Raw genomic sequence first — 20,165 nt, forward strand, 5'->3', positions numbered from 1 at the left:
GAAATACAGCCACTAACGATCGAAAGATCATTCCCCCCTTTCGAACTCCCAACAGAAACAAAGAACATCTTGTCGATTCAGACTGCTCTGTTGCTGAACTTGTTGCCCGAACTTCGCGAACATATCGCTGCAATCACGGCTAATCTAATTAGCCAAGTCTACGACCACTCGACAGTGGTCCACGGGTACGGGAGCAATGTCACGGTGACATTCCGCTCCAACCACTAAAACCCTCCCTTTATGGATTTCACCCTAGGCACAGTCAACTGTCAGGGTCTCTCCAAAAAGAGACCCCTCATCAAGAATATCCTGTCGAAGCACAACATCCAGATCCTCGCACTCACAGATACTCTGTCGAAAAGCGATCCACACTTCGCAGGATATTCGATCATCCATCGAAGCCGCTGCCAGGTTTCACGTGGGAATGGTATTCTCGTGAAACACGGAATACCGCACACCACACACACATTCCCACAAAATTTTCGTCCACCTGATGTGGACTTCCTGGCAATTGACGTGCATATCCCCAATAACGAAACCCTCACGATAGTCTCTTACTACAAACACCCGGGTCAGCCACTCAGCAGGCACTTGCTTGAGTATTTTTCAACGCTTAGCAAGGCCGTGCTGATGGGTGACCTAAATTGTAGACACACTCAGTTTGGTGATCACCGTTTAAACCCAGAAGGCATCCGCCTCACGGATTATCTACTAGACCTTCCCATTTCAAGAATCACCAACACTGAATTCACGTTTTTGAACGCCAATGGGGCCTCTATTGTCGACCACATCCTAGTTACTAGTAACATTCTGGATCGGTTCGGGGATAGATGCCACATAGGCGATTCAATAACGTCAGACCACTTACCTCTTCTTGTCTACACCGACATACTAATTCCAAAACAACCAAACCCTCCAAGATCTATAAGAGACTATCGTCACGCTAACTGGACTGAATTCCAAAACTTCATCACACAAAATCTCCCTATGTTAGGCGAACTCGATACTAACGATAGTATCGACACCAGTGCAACCGAAATCGAGAACCTCATCACTGAGGCGATCACGCACGTAATTCCACTCAAACAAATAACCTATACATCACCGGCACTTCCACAATACATCATTGCCAAAATCCAACAAAAACGACGTCTTCTACGTCAATACAAGGCCAACAGAAACCCACTAATCAAAACAGAGTACAACCGGATCTGTGCCAGGATAAAGAGGGAGATATCTGTCCTAACGGCTCGCCGGTGGGAAGATGCTACCTCAAAACTGGACTACAAAGACGGAGGTAAGTTCTGGCAAAAATTCAAAGTCCTAACAAAACAAAAACTATCTCAACCATCCCATCTGTTGGTCAACAATCACATAGTCAATTCCCCAGAAGGGAAAGCCGAAGCATTCAGAAATTCGCTTCAAAACAATTTTCAAACTCCAGATAACCCGAACTTTGATCGCATATTTAAATTCAACACAGAATACATTGTAAATGTTACTCTCAACCACTACATTCCAGTCTATGATCCTATCATGGACCCCCTCACAGACAGGGAAACGGAGAGCTTTTGCCAAATCGGCAAAAACAGCGCTCCCGGACCTGATGACATCAACCGAAGGTGCCTCAAAAAACTTCCAGAGAGTATCATTCCTCTTCTAACTAAAATATTCAATGCATGTCTCAAAAACAGCCACTTTCCTACTCCTTGGAAGGTGGCCAACACCATCATGCTTTTGAAAAAAGGCAAACCGCCAACCGACGTGGAATCCTATAGACCAATTTCATTAATCAATACTCTGGGTAAAGTTCTTGAGCTAATCCTAAAAGAGAGGCTCAATGACTTTCTCGAAAACCACAATATCATACCAAAATTCCAATACGGATTCCAGTCAGGTAAATCTACTAAACATGCATTAATAGATTTCACTACCAAAGTTACTCAAACCATCAACGATGGTTCATTCGCCATAGCCACATTTCTGGATGTGCAGAAGGCTTTCGACCAGGTCTGGCACGACGGGCTTGTTCGGAAACTTCTGGACATCGGGCTACCATTGCAATTTACCAAAATTGTACACTCCTACTTCCACAACCGTACTGTCAGAGTTAAAATAGGCGATCAAAGGTCCACCCCCTTTACTCCACAAGCTGGAGTTCCCCAGGGTTCAGTCCTAGCACCGCTGTTGTACATCATCTACAACAGCGACATCACTAACCAAAATATCCCAGGTACTCGGCTGTTTCTCTATGCAGACGACACGACTCTGCTCTCAACAACCTCTCGATACAACCCAAGACTCCTCTTCAGAAGAGCCCAGGCTCTGTTGGACGGCGTCGGCGAATGGTGTTGTAAGTGGAGAGTCACGCTGAACGCGAACAAAACAACAACAATTGTGTTTCGCGCCCCTTCTGTGTCAAATAGAATCATACGCAATGAAGACGACCAATATCCACTGAGACTGTTGGGAGAAAGGCTTGTTGTTAGCCCGACTGCGAACTATTTGGGAGTACTGTTCACCAGGACTCTCAACTGGGACGCAGATCTAAAGGCAACTTTAGATAGGGTAAGGAACAGGGCCAGACTTCTCAACGCTCTCTCGGGAAAAATTGGCAAGACACACAAGAAGACTCTCATTCACACTTACAAGACCTTTATTCGACCCGTCATGGAGTACAAATCATGTATCTACTCTCTTTGTTCAAGACAAAAACAAGAGAGGTTGTTGAGAACAGAACGCAGAATCTTGCGTAGATGCAACTATGAGCACTGGCGATATCCCTCAAACGAAATCCATAACATCTCGAACACCCCCAAAATCACCGAGAGAATAAACTCTCTGAACAGGAACTTCACAATCAAAGTAATCAACGGCCCCCCTTCCGACACACAAGAATCTCTCAAATGTTCCTGTTCATCTTCCGGCCACGTACTCCATCGAAAGCCCAAACGCAAAAAGATTCATGTACCGTCCGCTCTAATGCAAACATGCATTGACGAACTCCCGGTGGAGTACGAAAACATCCTTGAGGCTACCCCGTTAGCCTACCGTACCCACCTCTAACATTTCCTCTTCCCTACCCCGAACAGGGAGAAGTTGGTTTTTTGCGGTTTCCCAACTTCATTGCACAATTATACCTGTTCGTCCCAAGAAAATAGCCGCAACTATTTTCTCCACTCGAACGCACACTGTCCACGCTGCGCTCAAAGCCACCTCCTGACCGCCGACGAGGGACGCAGGTTCGCCTGTCGTTGTACAATTGTTTCTAGGGAGACTGGTCGAGAGCAAAGCACGGACAGTACACGTAAATGTCTATGGAACCAACAACAATCCATCAAACTTTCTTCTCTGTTGACTTCTTAGCCTTCTGGACACCACCGTCCGGCATAACCCAGGATCCAAGAACACCAGGACACGGAGCTTGCCCCAGTGTGTTTTTCGGACTGTTTGCTTTTGCTGCCAACACAACACATTCACCTCAAACCCTGAAGAGGACAAAATCCTAAACGGGGAAGCACATTGAACGCATTTCTTCTAAACATTATCTAGACAAGCAAATCAAACAATGTGGCTGGCTGGCTTTGACAAATTTATGCTTTCTGAAAATTACCACACACCACACTAAAACGCAACTATTTATGAATGGTTTACCAAACCAATTTGTTTACTGTTTACATCGACGGTCTAAGAATGCCAAGGATGAAGAAGTCCGGCACTGATAGGTTTAGTATAAGTGCAGGAAAATCTTAGATGCAGGAAAAGCTAAGATGCAGGAAAAATGAATACTGTCCATAATAAACAATTTAAATTCTACTTCAATTTTGACAATTTTAAAATGTAAAGGCGACGCCTATGCTTTCTGAAAATTACCACACACCACACTAAAACTCAACTATTTATGAATGGTTTACCAAACCAATTTGTTTACTGTTTACATTGACGGTCTAAGAATGCGAAGAATGAAGAAGTCCGGCACTGATAGGTTTAGTGTAAGAGCAGGAAAATAGTAGATGCAGGAAAAGCTAAGGTGCAGGAAAAATGAATACTGTCCACAATAAACAATTTAAATTCTACTTCATTTTTGACACACCACACTAAAACGTAACTATTTAATGAATGGTTTAAAAAACCAATTTGTTTACTGTTTACATCGACGGCCTAAGAATGCGAAAAACGAAGAAGTCCGGCTTAGATGCAGGAAAAGCTAAGATGCAGGAAAAATGAATAGTGTCCACAATAAACAATTTAAATTCTACTTTATTTTTGACAGTCTTAAAATAAAAATCGACCCCTTTGCTTTCTGAAAATTACTACACACCACACTAAAACGCAAGTATTTATGAATAGTTTACCAAAACAATTTGTTTACTGTTTACATGGACGGTCTAAGAATGTCAAGAATGAAGAAGTCCGGCACTGGTAGGTTTAGTATAAGAGCAGGAAAATCTTAGATGCAGGAAAAGCTAAGATGAAGGAAAAATGGACAAAAATAAAAATGTGTACCATTTTTATTCATTCAGTTGCGGTGCGAAACCAAAACTGTCTTAACTTTTACTCAGATCAGAGAGTGCAGCCAGCACTCTTATCGACGATTTCACCTCTTGTTAGAGGTTCATCAGAGACTGCATAGGCTGCTTTTCTCTGGCCCAGGTAAAAATCTTCGACATATCCATCTCCCACCGCAACTGACGAGACGGTAGTAGGTGCCTAGCGGCATCTGCTAAATAAAAGACTAAGTTTTTCAACCTAATAAAAATATTTGTAAATTAAATATTTTTAAGAGATTTTTAATTGAAAAACTTTATTGGCCCATTTCCTGGTGACAACCTCCAAGGCTTCTACAATATGCAAGCCAAATGGATGCTGCAGTGAAGACTAAAGGGAAGGAATTCTACACTATGCAATTCACAACCCCCGTCTGCAGCGTGGTAAAGTTCCAACGGAAAATGGACCTAGTTACTCTATAGGAGTAATACTAATATAAAAATAAAAATGTATATACCATTTTTATTCATTCAGTTGCGGTGCGAAACCAAAACTGTCTTAACTTTTACTCAGATCAGAGAGTGCAGCCAGCACTCTTATCGACGATTTCACCTCTTGTTAGAGGTTCATCAGAGACTGCATAGGCTGCTTTTCTCTGGCCCAGGTAAAAATCTTCGACATATCCATCTCCCACCGCAACTGACGAGATGGTAGTAGGTGCCTAGCGGCATCTGCTAAATAAAAGACTAAGTTTTTCAACCTAATAAAAATATTTGTAAATTAAATATTTTTAAAAGATTTTTAATTGAAAAACTTTATTGGCCCATTTCATTTATATTACATTTTTATTTTTATATTAGTATTACTCCTATAGAGTAACTAGGTCCATTTTCCGTTGGAACTTTACCACGCTGCAGACGGGGGTTGTGAATTGCATAGTGTAGAATTCCTTCCCTTTAGTCTTCACTGCAGCATCCATTTGGCTTGCATATTATAGAAGCCTTGGAGGTTGTCACCAGGAAATGGGCCAATAAAGTTGTTCATTTAAAAATCTTTTAAAAATATTTAATTTACAAATATTTTTATTAGGTTGAAAAACTTAGTCTTTTATTTAGCAGATGCCGCTAGGCACCTACTACCATCTCGTCAGTTGCGGTGGGAGATGGATATGTTGAAGATTTTTTACCTGGGCCAGAGAAAAGCAGCCTATGCAGTCTCTGATGAACCTCTAACAAGAGGTGAAATCGTCGAAAAGAGTGCTGGCTGCACTCTCTGAACTGAGAAAAAGTTAAAAGTAAATATTTTTATTAGGTTGAAAAACTTAGTCTTTTTTTTTTTTTTTTTTTTTTTGAAAAATGTATACTGTCTACAATAAACAACTTAAATTCTACTTCATTATTGACAATTTTAAAATTTAAAGGCGACGCCTATGCTCTCTGAAAATTACCACACACCACACTAAAACGCAACTATTTATGAATGGTTTACCAAACCAATTTGTTTACTGTTTACATCGACGGTCTAAGAATGCGAAGAATGAAGAAGTCCGGCACTGATAGGTTTAGTATTCGTGTTGGTCATAAGGAGGTCAGACAGTAATAATTATATTGTAATTAAAATATAAACCAGCCTTCCTGGATGTACTAACTCGATAATAACCATATTCCGGATACTGTTTGTGAGGTACAGACTACACTCGAGGATTACAGGTAATAAAGCCAGTAAGTGCTTTTAATTGCAGATTGTATAATATCAGCAATAATGTTGCCTCTAAGTAAATACTTATAGGCAACATTATGGCTGATATTACACTGTCATGTTCATGTTTGGCTTAGCTTCAGATTATAAATAAAATAAATAGCCAATTAAAGTACCAAAACAGTTTTTTTGTTAAATTTATTTTGAAATAAATTATTTTTTTAAATATATTTTTGGCAAGAAAACAAAAATATGACCAAAAGAGCATAACCTAATAGTCTGGGCTGATTATCGGAGAATAGGCCATTTTTGGGAAAAGTTATTTAGCAGCAATTTTATTGCTGGAATCGAAGCTTATGATTATATATATTAATAATATAGGTATGCAAAGTCCGCAGATGGTGTGCTACTTTTTTTATAAACAAAATGGCGCCCGAAAATCGTGTTTTTTTCAATTATTGCTCTATAACTCCGAAATTTTAACTTTACAACAAACACACTGAAATAAAAATTCACCGCAATTAAATTCTGCACAGAGATATGTTTTTTCCGATCTGCTCCGACGAAAATTTTCCTCGGAAAATCCGGGTTTTCCCAACAAAATTTTTAATTTTCACATAAAGTTTTAAGTAATTATCTACCAATAATTAAATAATTTGGTGACTTAAAAGCCTTCTGGGTTTGGATTATAGTTCCAGAAGCTGGTGAAAATTGAACGAATATTTTAGCAACAATTCAATTGCTAATTAATAATTTACGGTCGCAATAATAACCAAAATAATTTTGATACACTGACCAAACTTTGAAATCTTATAAAGATGAGATGCCTGTTTTTGCATAATCTTCAAATGTTAAACAAAATAGTTATAAACAAATTAATGTTTATCAGAAAGTTTTTGTTGTATTCTAATTTTAAGAAATAGTTAAAATGCGTATTTCAAATATCTTGAAAATGAATGTTTTAAAATTTTTACAACCATTTTCAAAAAAGTTATGAAACTGCAAAGTTAACATACTATTACTGCGTTGTTTATAATTTTTTTTCAAAGCGTAGAAGTGAGTTTAAAGTACAAGCTAATTACTTACAAAAAATATCGATTATTAGTTTAATGGTTATATTTTAATTAAAGATTATAATTTTTTTTTTGTAATTTACACGCGCGAATGTAGACTAAGACAGTACCGTAGCTATGTATTATGTATTATAATATACAACTCGCGCGAGTTTAAAGCGTGTCAGTCGCTTCGAGTGAACATCTCCGGCTCTGTATCAAGCCTACTTTCGCGCTAAAAATTACAAAAAAAGTATTTTTAATCTTTGATTAAAATAGAACCATTAAACTAATATGTGATATTCTTTGTGAGTAATTAGACTGTCCCACAGACTCACTTTTAAGCTTTGAAACAGTTAAAACAAGTTATAAACAACGGAGAAATCGTATATTTATTTTGCTGTTTCATAACTTTTTTGCAAATGGTTGGAAAATTTTTTTGAAGCATTCATTTTCAAGACCTTTGAAATACGCATTTTAAGTATTTTTTAAAATTAGAATATAATAAACAATTTTTGAGAAACGTTAATTTGTTTATAACTATTTTTTTTAAACATTTAAAGATTACGCAAAAAAATATAAAATTTATATTTTGTCGACAAAATATTAAATAGGCATCACATCTTTATAATCTCTCTAATTTTGATCAATATCTTATGATTCTTTTGGTTTTTATTGCGACTGTATATTGTTAATTAACAATTGAATTGTTGCTAAAATATTCGTTTAATTTTCACCGGCTTCTGCAGTTATAATCTGTACCAAGAAAGCTTTTGTTTCACCAAGTTATTTAATTATTGATAAATAATTACTTGCCCAAAAAATTTATTTGAAAATTCGAGATTTTGTTGGGAAAACCCACATTTTCCGAGGAAAATTTCCGTCGAAGCAAATCGGGAAAACATGCCTATATGTAAAATTAAATTGGAGTGAATTTTTATTTGACTGTTTTTGGTGTAAAGTTAAAATCTTCGGAGTTATAGACCAATAATTGAAAAAAACACGATTTGGGGGCGCCATTTTGTTAATAAAAAAAGTAGCACACTATCTGCGGACTTTGCATACCTATATTTTTAATTATAGGATCATAATTTTCGATTCCAGCAATGAAATTGCTGGTAAATAACCTTTTTTTGAACTTTACTAATTAGACCAGCGTATTATAACTAGTTTTTTTTTTTCAAAATTTAATAATTATGCAAGAAAACGAAAAATTTACATTTTGTCATTAAAATATTAAATAAGCATCTCATCTTTATAATATTTATAAGTTTGATCAATGTATCATGATTATTTTGGTTATTATTGCGATCGAAAATTGTTAATTAACAATTGAATTGTTGCTAAAATATTCGTTTAATTTTCACCGACTTCTGGAATTACAATCTATAGCAAGAAAGATTTGATGTAACTAAGTTATTTAATTATTGATTAATAATTACTTACCTAAAACTTTATTTGAAAATTTAGAATTTTTCTTGGAAAACCCGCATTTTTCAATGCAAATTTTCGTCGGAGCAAATCGGGAAAAACGCGATGTTAAAATCTTTAGAGTTATATAGCAATAATTGAAAAAAATACGATTTGTCGTCGCCATTTTGTTTATAAAAAAAGTAGCACACTCTCTGCGGACTTTGCATACCTATATTATTAATATATAGGATCTTATAATTCAATTCCAGCAATAAAATTGCTGGTAAATAACTTTTCCATTAATTTTGCTAATTAGCCCAGAGCATAAATCCTAAGCATAGGTCAACAATCAGTTTGGAGAGGCATTCTTAAGTTAATATAGTTATTTGTGTTTGTTTATTCATATAAGACAAAAGTAAACTAATATGCATTTCGACTGGGAAATGCAGGATATCCTAGTTTATTACAGAATATTTTAATGGTTTTTATATAGGACTTTTAAATATCGATAACTTCTTGCTACACAGTTGTCCAAGAATTTATAAAATATAATTATGACCATCCTCATAAACTTCAAATACGATACATTAAAAAATGCAAATGAGCTGTGTTATAACTTGATTTGGAAGTGTATCATAATTAAGAGGCTACAGTAGCGCGTTATCAAAAATGGAAAACGCGGTCCAAGATTGCGGCTTTAATTTTGAATATTTTGTCGAAATATTTGGCACACATATTCGTAATATAATAAAGAATGGCGGTACAGAGACCAATTTGAGAAATTGTTAGAATGTGTAAATTACTCTATAATTAAATACAATATTAAACACGAGCCTGTACCGCCATTAAGAAGAACAAAAAAATACACTTTCTTCAAATAAACTTTTTCATCCCATGCCTAGATTTTGTGTAACATTGGAACTACTAAAAATTTTTATCTCTAACAAGAGATCGAACATCTGCGTCAGATTTCTAAGGCCCGGTATTTTCATCTCCGAATAAAAGTTATTGGGAAGTTTACCTGACAGATAAAAAAAGTAGCTTCTTTTCACTCTGGAATAAAGTTATCCGGCAGATAAATTGACATTATATGTCAAATATTGAACTGCCGAATAAAGTACCGAATAAAAAGTTATTTGGAGGATAAACTTTGCTTTTTGTATATTTCATGGTTTCTGGTTACCACGAAACTAAAAATATAACCTAAAATCTTGTAGGTCTGATTAAATTTATTGCAAAAGTAAAATTTTGTTCTTTCTAAAAATTCTCAATCACAAATTTTTTGTTATTTTGTTTTTTATTTATACATACCTACTGTAATTTTTTGAGCAGATTTATTAGATATTAAATTAAATATGGGTTATACTTTGAGAAAATAAGGTATGTATTATTGTATACCTACCCAACTATATTCATTTACAAAGGAAAACAAGTTGTAAAAAATAAAAATACAATAGTTTTTTATCCCATCTTGTATAAGTACTTACCTATCTTAAAGTTACCCACCAGAATAATCTGTGAAACATGAAATTGGTAAAAGTTTTACTTCTAGTTTTGTTAAAAAATTGTTTATTTTTCTCATTTTTAAAAGAATGGTTTCTTTGAATTGCCAAATATTTTACGATTCCAAAATGAAAGGTATTGATATAGTAACTCGAATTATGTATGCACACGGTTCTCAAAAACAGTAGATACCTACCTTGAAAAAAAAGCTGAAGAGTTAAGTATCCAAAACATACTGGGTGTATCATGAAATTCACAAAATTTTCAATAAATCTATAGAATATGAGGAAGAATGATTTTATATTCTGACAATTTCGTAATACTCATTGAATATGTTTTAAATAGGTATCTTCTTACTAATATTTTTTGTGCTAAATATAAATAATTCTGTATTATTGCTGTTTAAATTCAGATCATAGCAATGGGTTGTTATTTGGAGATTCTGATCGTCCCCTGAAACTATTTTTAACGAGTCCACAAATACATCCCTTTTTTTATATGGCAGAAAACAAAACAATTAAATTGATTCAATTGTCCTATCTTACACTGAAGCAATATATTTATAACATAGAGAGAGAGAGAGAGAAAGATGAAAATGAATTGCTAAGTATAGACCAGAAATAAGCTAAATTATTGAATTTACTGAAGTTAAGATGTCTGATAACCTTATAAAAATTTTTTGCGTTAAGCTTGTCACGCACGGGGAGTTATACTAAAATATATCTCATAATATCACTCACTATAGTAATGAGTGTAGCTGCATACACGGAACTATAATGTATATTATGGTTTCATTTATGTAGGCTCACTCATTATTATAGTGAGCCATATGAGATGTAATATATCTATTATAGTATACCTCCTGGTCGGTAACAAGCTTTATGGGGAAATAGAAGGATCATTAATATACATGTATCATTTTTTTTATTCTTTATTTAATTGTTCTTTGTATAATTTAATTTTTAAATTTAATAAATCAATGAATTTTTGTGTCTCGCTTCTGCCCTTTCATTTTCTCTGGCACGCTTGTGTTGTACCCTTTCCTCCTCTTTTTATATCTGAAGCAATTGAGCGATGTTGAGTATTAGCGTTGTTCTTTCTTGTAATACAATCTCTAGTTAATTATTGGTAGCTTACTTCTGGAACTAACTTTTTTCTTTAAGAACACAGGATTCCATCTTCTAGATGTTTGTCATATCTGTATCTAATTTTTTTATGTAGAAAAGTGAAAGGTATCTACTAACAAATATTAAAATTAGGTTTTATTCTTGTTATTGGGATTCTTCAATTTACCATGTAAATTATCCAATCTTTAAAAATATTGTGTTTTGATATACATAGTTGGTTTATCCCTAGTTTACTATTCAATATACCAGTTGAATGGATTATAAATCTGTAGCGTTTTGACAATGATTGATATGTAACCTAATAACCTAATTTTTCAGAAGAGCATTTTGAAAGTTTGAATCATGTTTTGCCAACCCGTTCTGGCCTACCTAATACAGTAGAATCCCGATTATCCGTGCTCCTCGGGACCGAAGGAGGCACTGATAATTAAAAAGCACGGATAATCCGAACATGTATTTCTTATGTATAATACATACGTATACACATACACATATGTACCTACCATAAAAAGATAACAGAAAAAATAAAACTTTTATTATGAGCCTCTCTTTCGTCATATAGAGTTTCCGTCAAGTGATTTACGATGATGCTATTTTGATAAAACCTCAAAAATGCAACTTGAGAAATAGAAAATCATAGCAGGGATAATCCCCACCCAGATAATCGCGGTTCTACTGTAAGTTAAAAGGGGACATATCTTTTATACAAAAGATATGTGGAACCAAGGGGGGTTTTACCTTTATCATACACATACCAAACTCTACCAACTTGAAGAAATGTTACTAAATAGCATATCAAGCAAATAATCTCATTCTGGCTAAAATCAGACATAATATCAAGTTTTGCCATACCACTACAGAAATATAGTATTGAAATTAAATAAAAGTTTTCCCCACATTAACAAATTTTTACAGCATTGAACAGTTAATAGATATTAATAATCATGTATGTTACATATAATAATTATGTAAACAAAATTACCGCTGCATCTGTTTCATTAGCTAGCTTGTCTTTATTTAAACTTGTCTTTGTCTTCTTTACATACAAATCAACAGTTTTCCACCAATTTAAAATTGATTGACCTCTTGTTCAAGCTCTCCAGTAAATTTTTCACCATAATCAATGTTTTCTTTCTAAAACAATATTGTTGTCTGATTAAAATATGGAAATGTATTTCTAAACCTCATAACTTTATATACTTATTTTTTTAAGTTTTAATTCTTTGATTTACTTACATTTCTTTCTTCCAAAATGGAAATAAAATCACCTTGATTATGTGAATCTAATTATGTTTTAGTGTTAGGTTAGGTCTAGGTTAAAGCTGAAGTTATAAAAATAAACACAAATATCAGGTGTGTTCCGAATCCAAACTTACTTTTAAGCTTATCTACCGGATAACTAACTGGAATATAAATTGTCATGAAAAGACGGGTACATTTTATCTGGCGAATAAATATTTATCCCCCAGATAGCTAACTGCCAGATAGATCATATTTATTCGGAGGTGAAAAGACCGGGCCTAAGTGTAATAGCCGTTGTATTTTGGTTGATTTTTATAAATATTTATTTACTTATAATAAAATTGTTTTCTATTACTTCCATTTAGCGCCACTATGAATATAATGTCACAATATTCTAGTTATGTCAAATAATCCCGATGCACTGTTGCCAAAATTTCGCAGAACTTTCGAAAAAAGGTATAATACTATCTCCCGAAGTTATATTGATGACGCGCTACTGTTGGCTCTTAACAAAATATTCATAAATTCAGTAATATCGGTGACAACTTACCCCAGCGTGGACATTATTTCGGATTAAACTAACTTGTCGCCATCATTCATCTTAAGTGTCTTAAGACGAATTTACATTATTGACATTTGGTGTCATCACCATGAGCTGTTTTAAGTCCACCGCTGAACATAGGCCTCCCGTAAATAATCCCATTGTATGCAATCTTGAGCAACCTGAAATCAGATGTGCTGGATGCGCTTGATGTGGTTAGGCACGACGGACACACTTTTAACTGTGTCCATCTTTTTCTTCTTCACGTGCCATATCAGAATTATCCGACGTTGGCGATCCCCATTGCGAAGGCTTCTCGATCTTCTGCAATATGGAATAATTGTCCAGCATTTGGTATATGAGTCCATTCTCGAATGTTTTTTAACCAAGAAACTTGTTTTCTTCCTACACCTCCACGGCCCTCTATTTTGCCTTTAAGGATTAGTTGTAATATTTTATATCGACCTCCTCTCACTATTTGTCCCAGATAAGATATTTTTCGATGTTTAGCAGTCTTTAGCAGTTCTCTATCTTTGTTGACCCTCCTTATTACTTCTTCATTAGTTTTTCTTGGATCCTGTGTGCTCGGACCGATCCTATACCTAATATATACGGCTGACTTGCCAACAAGCAACGACCTAACACTTGCAACATTCGCAGATGATACTGCTTTCCTGGCCTCTCATGGTAATCCAATAATAGCATCAGAGAGACTGCAACTACATCTTAACAAAACAAACGAATGGCTTAAACTCTGGAGAATTAGAGTAAACGCCTCAAAATCCACACACATTACATTCACTCTAAGAAGAGGTACATGTCCAGAACTTAATCTCGATGGACATCCTTTACCTCAAAAGGATGACGTAAAATATCTAGGTATTCACCTTGACAAACGACTAACTTGGACCAAACATATATGGACGAAAAGACTTCAACTGGGAATTGTATACAGAAAACTTTACTGGATGTTGGGAAAAAACTCTCACCTATCGATCGATAACAAGCTGCTTATATACAAAACAATAATAAAACCCATTTGGACATATGGTTCGCAGCTCTGGGGATCAGCTAGCAAATCTAATATTATGAAAATACAAAGATTTGAATCCAAAACTCTAAGAACAATCGCTAATGCCCCTTGGTACATCCATAATGACGCAATACATAGAGATCTTCAGGTACTATCAGTCTCCGAAGAGTGCAAAAAATTTTCTGAACAATATCAAAATAGGTTGCGGGTACATCCAAACACCCTGGCACACAATCTTCTCAACAAGCAACAAGCAAAGAGATTGAAGTGATATGATCCCTTGGACCTACCTAACCGATCCTGACAGAGCCTACAGCAGAGGAAGCTACGCCTTCAACAGCGTCCAGCAATTGTGTTCTGTGCCAGTTTTAGTTTTAGTTTTCGTGCTCGCGTATCAGGGTATGTGCGCATCTAACCGGTAAACAAGGTAATGTGTGTGTGTGTGTGTGTGTGTGTGTCGTGATGCTTTGGTCACTGGACCTTACATCTCTCTGCCATTGTAAAGACAAACAATTTTACTTATTGTTTTCATTGTAAAACAGATTGTAAAAAAACTTGGATGTTAATAAAAAAAATAATTAGTTTTTCTTGCTGTCCAAGGTATCTTCAGCATCCGTCTATGAATCCACCTTTCCAATGCTTCAATTCTGTTCATGATCGATACTTTTAGCGTCTACACTTCTGCACTATACAAAAGTACGGACCAAACATAGCCCCTAACCATTCTTTGTCTTAGTTCTAAACTGAAATGATTATTGCAAAGAAATGAATTCATTTTCATAAAAGTAGTTGAAGTCATTGCTATTCTACGATTTATTTCTATGTCTGGATCTAGTTGGTCCGTTATCATAGTTCACAAATATGTCATTTTGTGCACTTTCTCAACTTGGACTCTTTTTAATTGAAGATTTGCATCGGGATGTGGGTCACGACTAAACACTAAAAATTTGGTTTTGTTTGAGTTTATTTTAATGCCCTCCTACCTGGTAAATACGATTAAGCAGAATTTGGAGAACTTCAATATTATCTGACAGAATTACTGTATCGTCTGCATATCTAATCAGATTAAGTAGTTCCCCGTTGATTTTTATTCTATATGGCTGTCTCTCAAGTGCCTTTTTAAATAACTGGTCCGAGTAAACGTGGAACAATATTGACGACAAAATGCAGCCTTGTCTGACTCCTCGTTGTATGGAGATTTCATCGGTGTAATTATCTCCAATTTTTACGATAGCAGTTTGATTCCAGTACAAATTTTTAATGACACGAATATCCTTGTCATCTATTTCGATATTTTTCAGTATTTTCATTAATTTTACACGCTGTACTTTATCGAATGCCTTTTCGAAGTCCACGAGACACGCAAATACATCTTTTAATTTGGTGACGGCATTTTTGTAATAGCGCAAAAAGTGCCTCCCTGGTCCCAATAGCATTTCTAAAATCAAATTGGGTATCTTCGAGATCTTCTGAACTGTGTCAATATTACCTGTTTTTCTCCTAGCGATTTGATTTAAAACTTTTTCTCTGACGGATAATTAATCTTTAATTTGAATTAGAATATTTGGTGGGAACACTAGACGGAGATGGGAAAAGTAAAAAAGGCAAGATCAGTATTCATTAAAATGAAAAAGATTTTTGGTAGTCACCATCTATATATAACTCCCAAGGTCAGTGTGTTGAGATGTTATTTTTTGTTTGTTCTTTTATACAGAATGTAATCTTGGACATTAACCAAAGTATCTATGAAGAGCAACACTTTTTCATTACTCTTGTCCAAAACATTGAGTGTAGAAAAGCAACTGTCTTTTTTCTTTAATTATTCTATACGCTTTTTTTTCGATTTGTTCCCAGCGCTACTCTATGCCTTTTATAAGTAGCTGACATAAAGAATATAGGTCTGCTGAAAATCTTTGTATAAACTTACTCATATAAGTTACCATTCACAATAATCATCGAAGAGATTTTACATCTTTTGGGGATTCTATTAATATTGCTTCAACGTGATCATTATCTGCTTTTGTCTGATTTAGGGTCGATTTCTCATACCTGCGTTAATCTATGGTTCAGTTGAACCAGGTTCACCCGTGATCTGTGGTTTTGTTTGAAATGCATTTCTCATTGTGGGTTCATGTCAGCGCTCGTTCTACAGCTTTCGAGAAATGCCAATAGATGGCAAAAGGTAAAAAACTGTCGCCATTTTGAACTACAATTTTTATGCTGTTTTTGAATAAAGTTAAATTTAAGTATTTATAGTCAAATAGTCATTTTAATCATTATAAATAAATATTATAAAAACAAAAATAATGTTATCATTTATCGTTGGGCTTAATATAATAAAATAGGATATATTTATTATATGACAGCGTTTCGTGTTAATACAACGCATGCGTAGTCCATGGAATCATCTGAACTTAGTTCTGAAATCTTTGAACGGCCGAATTCCACCGTTCAAGCATCGTTCAAGTTTAAACTGCAATCGGTTGAACGTGAATTGAGAAAGACGATTTTGACTTTAAACTGACGTTTACTAGAAGTTCAGGTTAAACTGGAGTTGAACTCGATATGAGAAATTGGCCCTTAGGGCCAATTTCTCATATCGAGTTCAACTCCAGTTTAACCTAAACTTCTAGTAAACGTCAGTTTAAAGTCAAAATCGTCTTTCTCAATTCGCACGTTTAACCGATGGCAGTTTAAACTTGAACGATGCTTGAACGGTGGAATTCGGCCGTTCAAAGATTTCAGAACTGAGTTCAGATGATTTCATGGACTACGCATGCGTTGTATTAACACGAAACGCTGTCATAATATAAATATATCCTATTTTATTATATTAAGCCTAACGATAAACGATAACATTATTTTTGTAATATTTATTTATAATTATTAAAATGACTATTTGACTATAAGTACTTAAATTTAACTTTATTCAAGAACAGCATAAAAAAGGTAGTTCAAAATGGCGACAGTTTTTTTACCTTTTGCCATCTATTGGCATTTCTCGAAAGCTGTAGAACGAGCGCTAACATGAACGTTCAATGAGAAATGCATTCCAAACAAAAACACAGATCAGCGGTGAACCTGGTTCAACTGAACCATAGATTAACGCGGCAGGTATGAGAAATCGACCCTTAGAAATTGTTACACCTACATTTATTATACAGGGCGTCCCGAAAAGATTGGTCATAAATTATACCATAAATTCTGGGGTCAAAAATATATTGATTGAACCTAATTTACTTTAGTACAAATGTGCACATAAAAAAATTATAGCCCTTTAAAGTTACAAAATGAAACTAATTTTTTTTTCAATATTTCGAAAACTATTAGAGATTTTTTATTGAAAAATAGAAATGTGTCATTATTATGGCAGGAGCATATTAACAAAAAATTATAGTGAAATTTGTGCACCCCATAAAAATTTTATGGGGTTTTGTTCCCTTAAACCCCCCCAAACTTTTGTGTACGTTTCAATTAATTTATTATTGTGGTACCAATAGTTAGACACGATATTTTTAAAACTTTTTGCCCCTTAGTCTTTTTTCGATAAACCAGTTTTTATCGAGATGCGGCTTCTTTTTAATATGTTTACATAAAAATTGTATGGGGGTTTCGTTCCTTTAAACCCCCAAATGTAAATTATAAATTTTTAAATTATTACCAGGTCTCTATAATCGTACTTAACCATATACAAATAGGTGGTGGATTTGGAAAATATTAAAATATCTCGATAAAAACTGGCTTTTCGAGAAAATACTAAGAGGCAAAAAAGTTTTAGAAACACTGTGTTTAACTAATAATACTTTAACGATAATTTAATATGAACATATACAAGAGTTTAGGGGGGTTTAAAGGAACAAAACCCCCTTACAATTTTGATGGGTTGCACAAATTTCACTATAATTTTTTGTTAAGATGTTTCTGCCATAAAAATTCCACACGTCTATTTTCAATTAAAGATCTCTAATAGTTTTCGAAATATTGAAAAAAATGGATTTTAATTTTGTAATTTTAAAGGGCTATAACTTTTTTTATGTGTACATTTGTACTAAGGTAAGTTAGGTTCAATCAACATATTTTTGACCCCAAAATCAGTGGTATAATTTATGACCAATCTTTTCGGGACACCCTGTATATCAACAGTTCTTAAAGGCATTTTTCAAAGTATTAATTATCAAAAGGAGTACCAAACGTCCATATATTATAGCTGGTGCCTAATTCTCTGAGGTACGCTTGGCAAAGTGGAAGGTAAAGGGACGAAAATTTTTGTCGGCGCAAAAATCCTTTTTATGTGCGAATTTTTATGTTAAATTCCTTTACAATCTACCTACACATGTCAAATAGTTATATAGAGTAGTGAACAATTTTAGATATTTGCGCATCAGATACTAATAGTACTAATTTATTGCAATTTTTGTTAATCAATATATCAACTCGTTATATGGTCTATTGTATTTACTATTTTTGTTTCAGGTGATAACGTAGATTGCTGGATGGAAATCCAACATGGTAAAGGACCTTGGGCTCCACCGGTTAGTGGAATCGTACCTCTTGGTTCTACGTTAACTCTAGTTGTTGCAATAAATGACTATCGAGGTAAGCAAAAAATATAAGAACATTTTTAATATTTTATGTATTATCTACTTAATTTTACCAATGCAATCAGTTATAAAAGTTTTTTTTTTATATAGCTTAAGTGCCTGGACAACACTATTAGGTCTGGATCCCGCGTATGAAAAAAAAGTTGATTAATAGCAAGCTGAAAATTTGTTAATAGCTTAAGGGTGTCTAGTCGGATAAACTTTGATACATGGGAACACTGGAACAGGGACAGTTTTAATTGTGGAACAGGTTAAAAATTTGGAACGGTCACACCACGAAAACCGCATATTTATTTTGTCCGACAGAACAGACTTAAACTCTCCGAACAGAGATTAAACTCTCATGCAAAAATCAGACTGCTATTTATCACCAAATGGGCGTTTTAATGAGTGGAACATGTAGAATATGTCAAATGACAGGAATTATGACAGGTGATACATAGCAGTCTGATTTTTGCATGATATTTTAATCTCTGTTCGGAGAGTTTAAGGCTGTTCTGTCGGACAAAATAAGTGTGCCGTTTTCGTGGTGTGACCGTTCCAAATTTTTAACCTGTTCCACAATTAAAACTGCCCCTGTTCCAGTGTTCCCATATATCAAAGTTTATCCGACTAGGCACCCTTAAGCTATTAACAAATTTTCAGCTTGCTATTAATCAACTTTTTTTTCATACGCGGGATCCAGACCTATATGGCCACACGCACGGTGCAATGACTTATTTTAAGAAATCACAAAATAGTTAATAAATAATTTTAAGGTTAGTATCTTTAAGGAACTATAGGATTTTGGTGTATTCACTTGTAGTCCATGTGGTGAGACCGCTCGCGTCTGGAAAAATGTCTGATTCGGTTTCTTTGTGGATTCCTATTCAAAAATGTCCACTTTAAACAAATCTGAAGGGTGCCGGGCGGAATTTTTGGACAGAAATTGTTTAAACAATTTTTTTAAACAATTACAAAAGATCACGTTTTTTCGCTCTGGAACATATATTTTTAGATTTTTTGGGACATTCTAAACCAGAAATGTATCTTTTAATTTTTCTTAAAAATTGATAGTTTTAGAGTTATAGGCGATTTAAAATATGAAAATACGAAAATACCTATTTTCGAGGCTTAAAAACTCATATTTAAATTACTATTTTTGAGGTTACCACATACATAAATTGAATAATAAACATTCAGTCCTTAATCTAAACCGTTGTTTTTTAATTGTTAAATATGCATGTCCATCCGATTTTTTGCAGGTGCGGCACGCTCTATTTCAAAAATCTCCAATTTATCTCAAAAAAATATTTTTTTTAGATTCTTTAGGACATTCCAAATAAAATCAGTTTCTTGATATTTTTCTCAAAATTTAATAGTCTTAAAATTATAAGCGATTTGAAATCCGAAAAATGCCAAAAGACGCATTTTTGGATTTTAAATCGCTTATAACTTTAAAACTGTTACCTTTTGAGAAAAATGTAA

General features: G+C 34.4%; 1 protein-coding gene across 3 annotated transcripts in view; it reads left to right on the forward strand.

Annotated features, from left to right (window-relative positions):
* Positions 1–20,165, forward strand: part of LOC126884417 (uncharacterized) — a 592,334-nt gene that overhangs the window by 390,417 nt on the left and 181,752 nt on the right. For all 3 annotated transcript variants that reach the window (XM_050650324.1, XM_050650330.1, XM_050650336.1), the window contains exon 4: positions 18,571–18,693. In XM_050650324.1, the coding sequence (XP_050506281.1) occupies positions 18,571–18,693 (123 nt within the window). The remainder of the gene's footprint in view (positions 1–18,570; positions 18,694–20,165) is intronic.

The sequence above is a fragment of the Diabrotica virgifera genome, chromosome 1 (assembly GCF_917563875.1).
Source record: "Diabrotica virgifera virgifera chromosome 1, PGI_DIABVI_V3a".
Lineage (NCBI taxonomy): Eukaryota > Metazoa > Arthropoda > Insecta > Coleoptera > Chrysomelidae > Diabrotica > Diabrotica virgifera.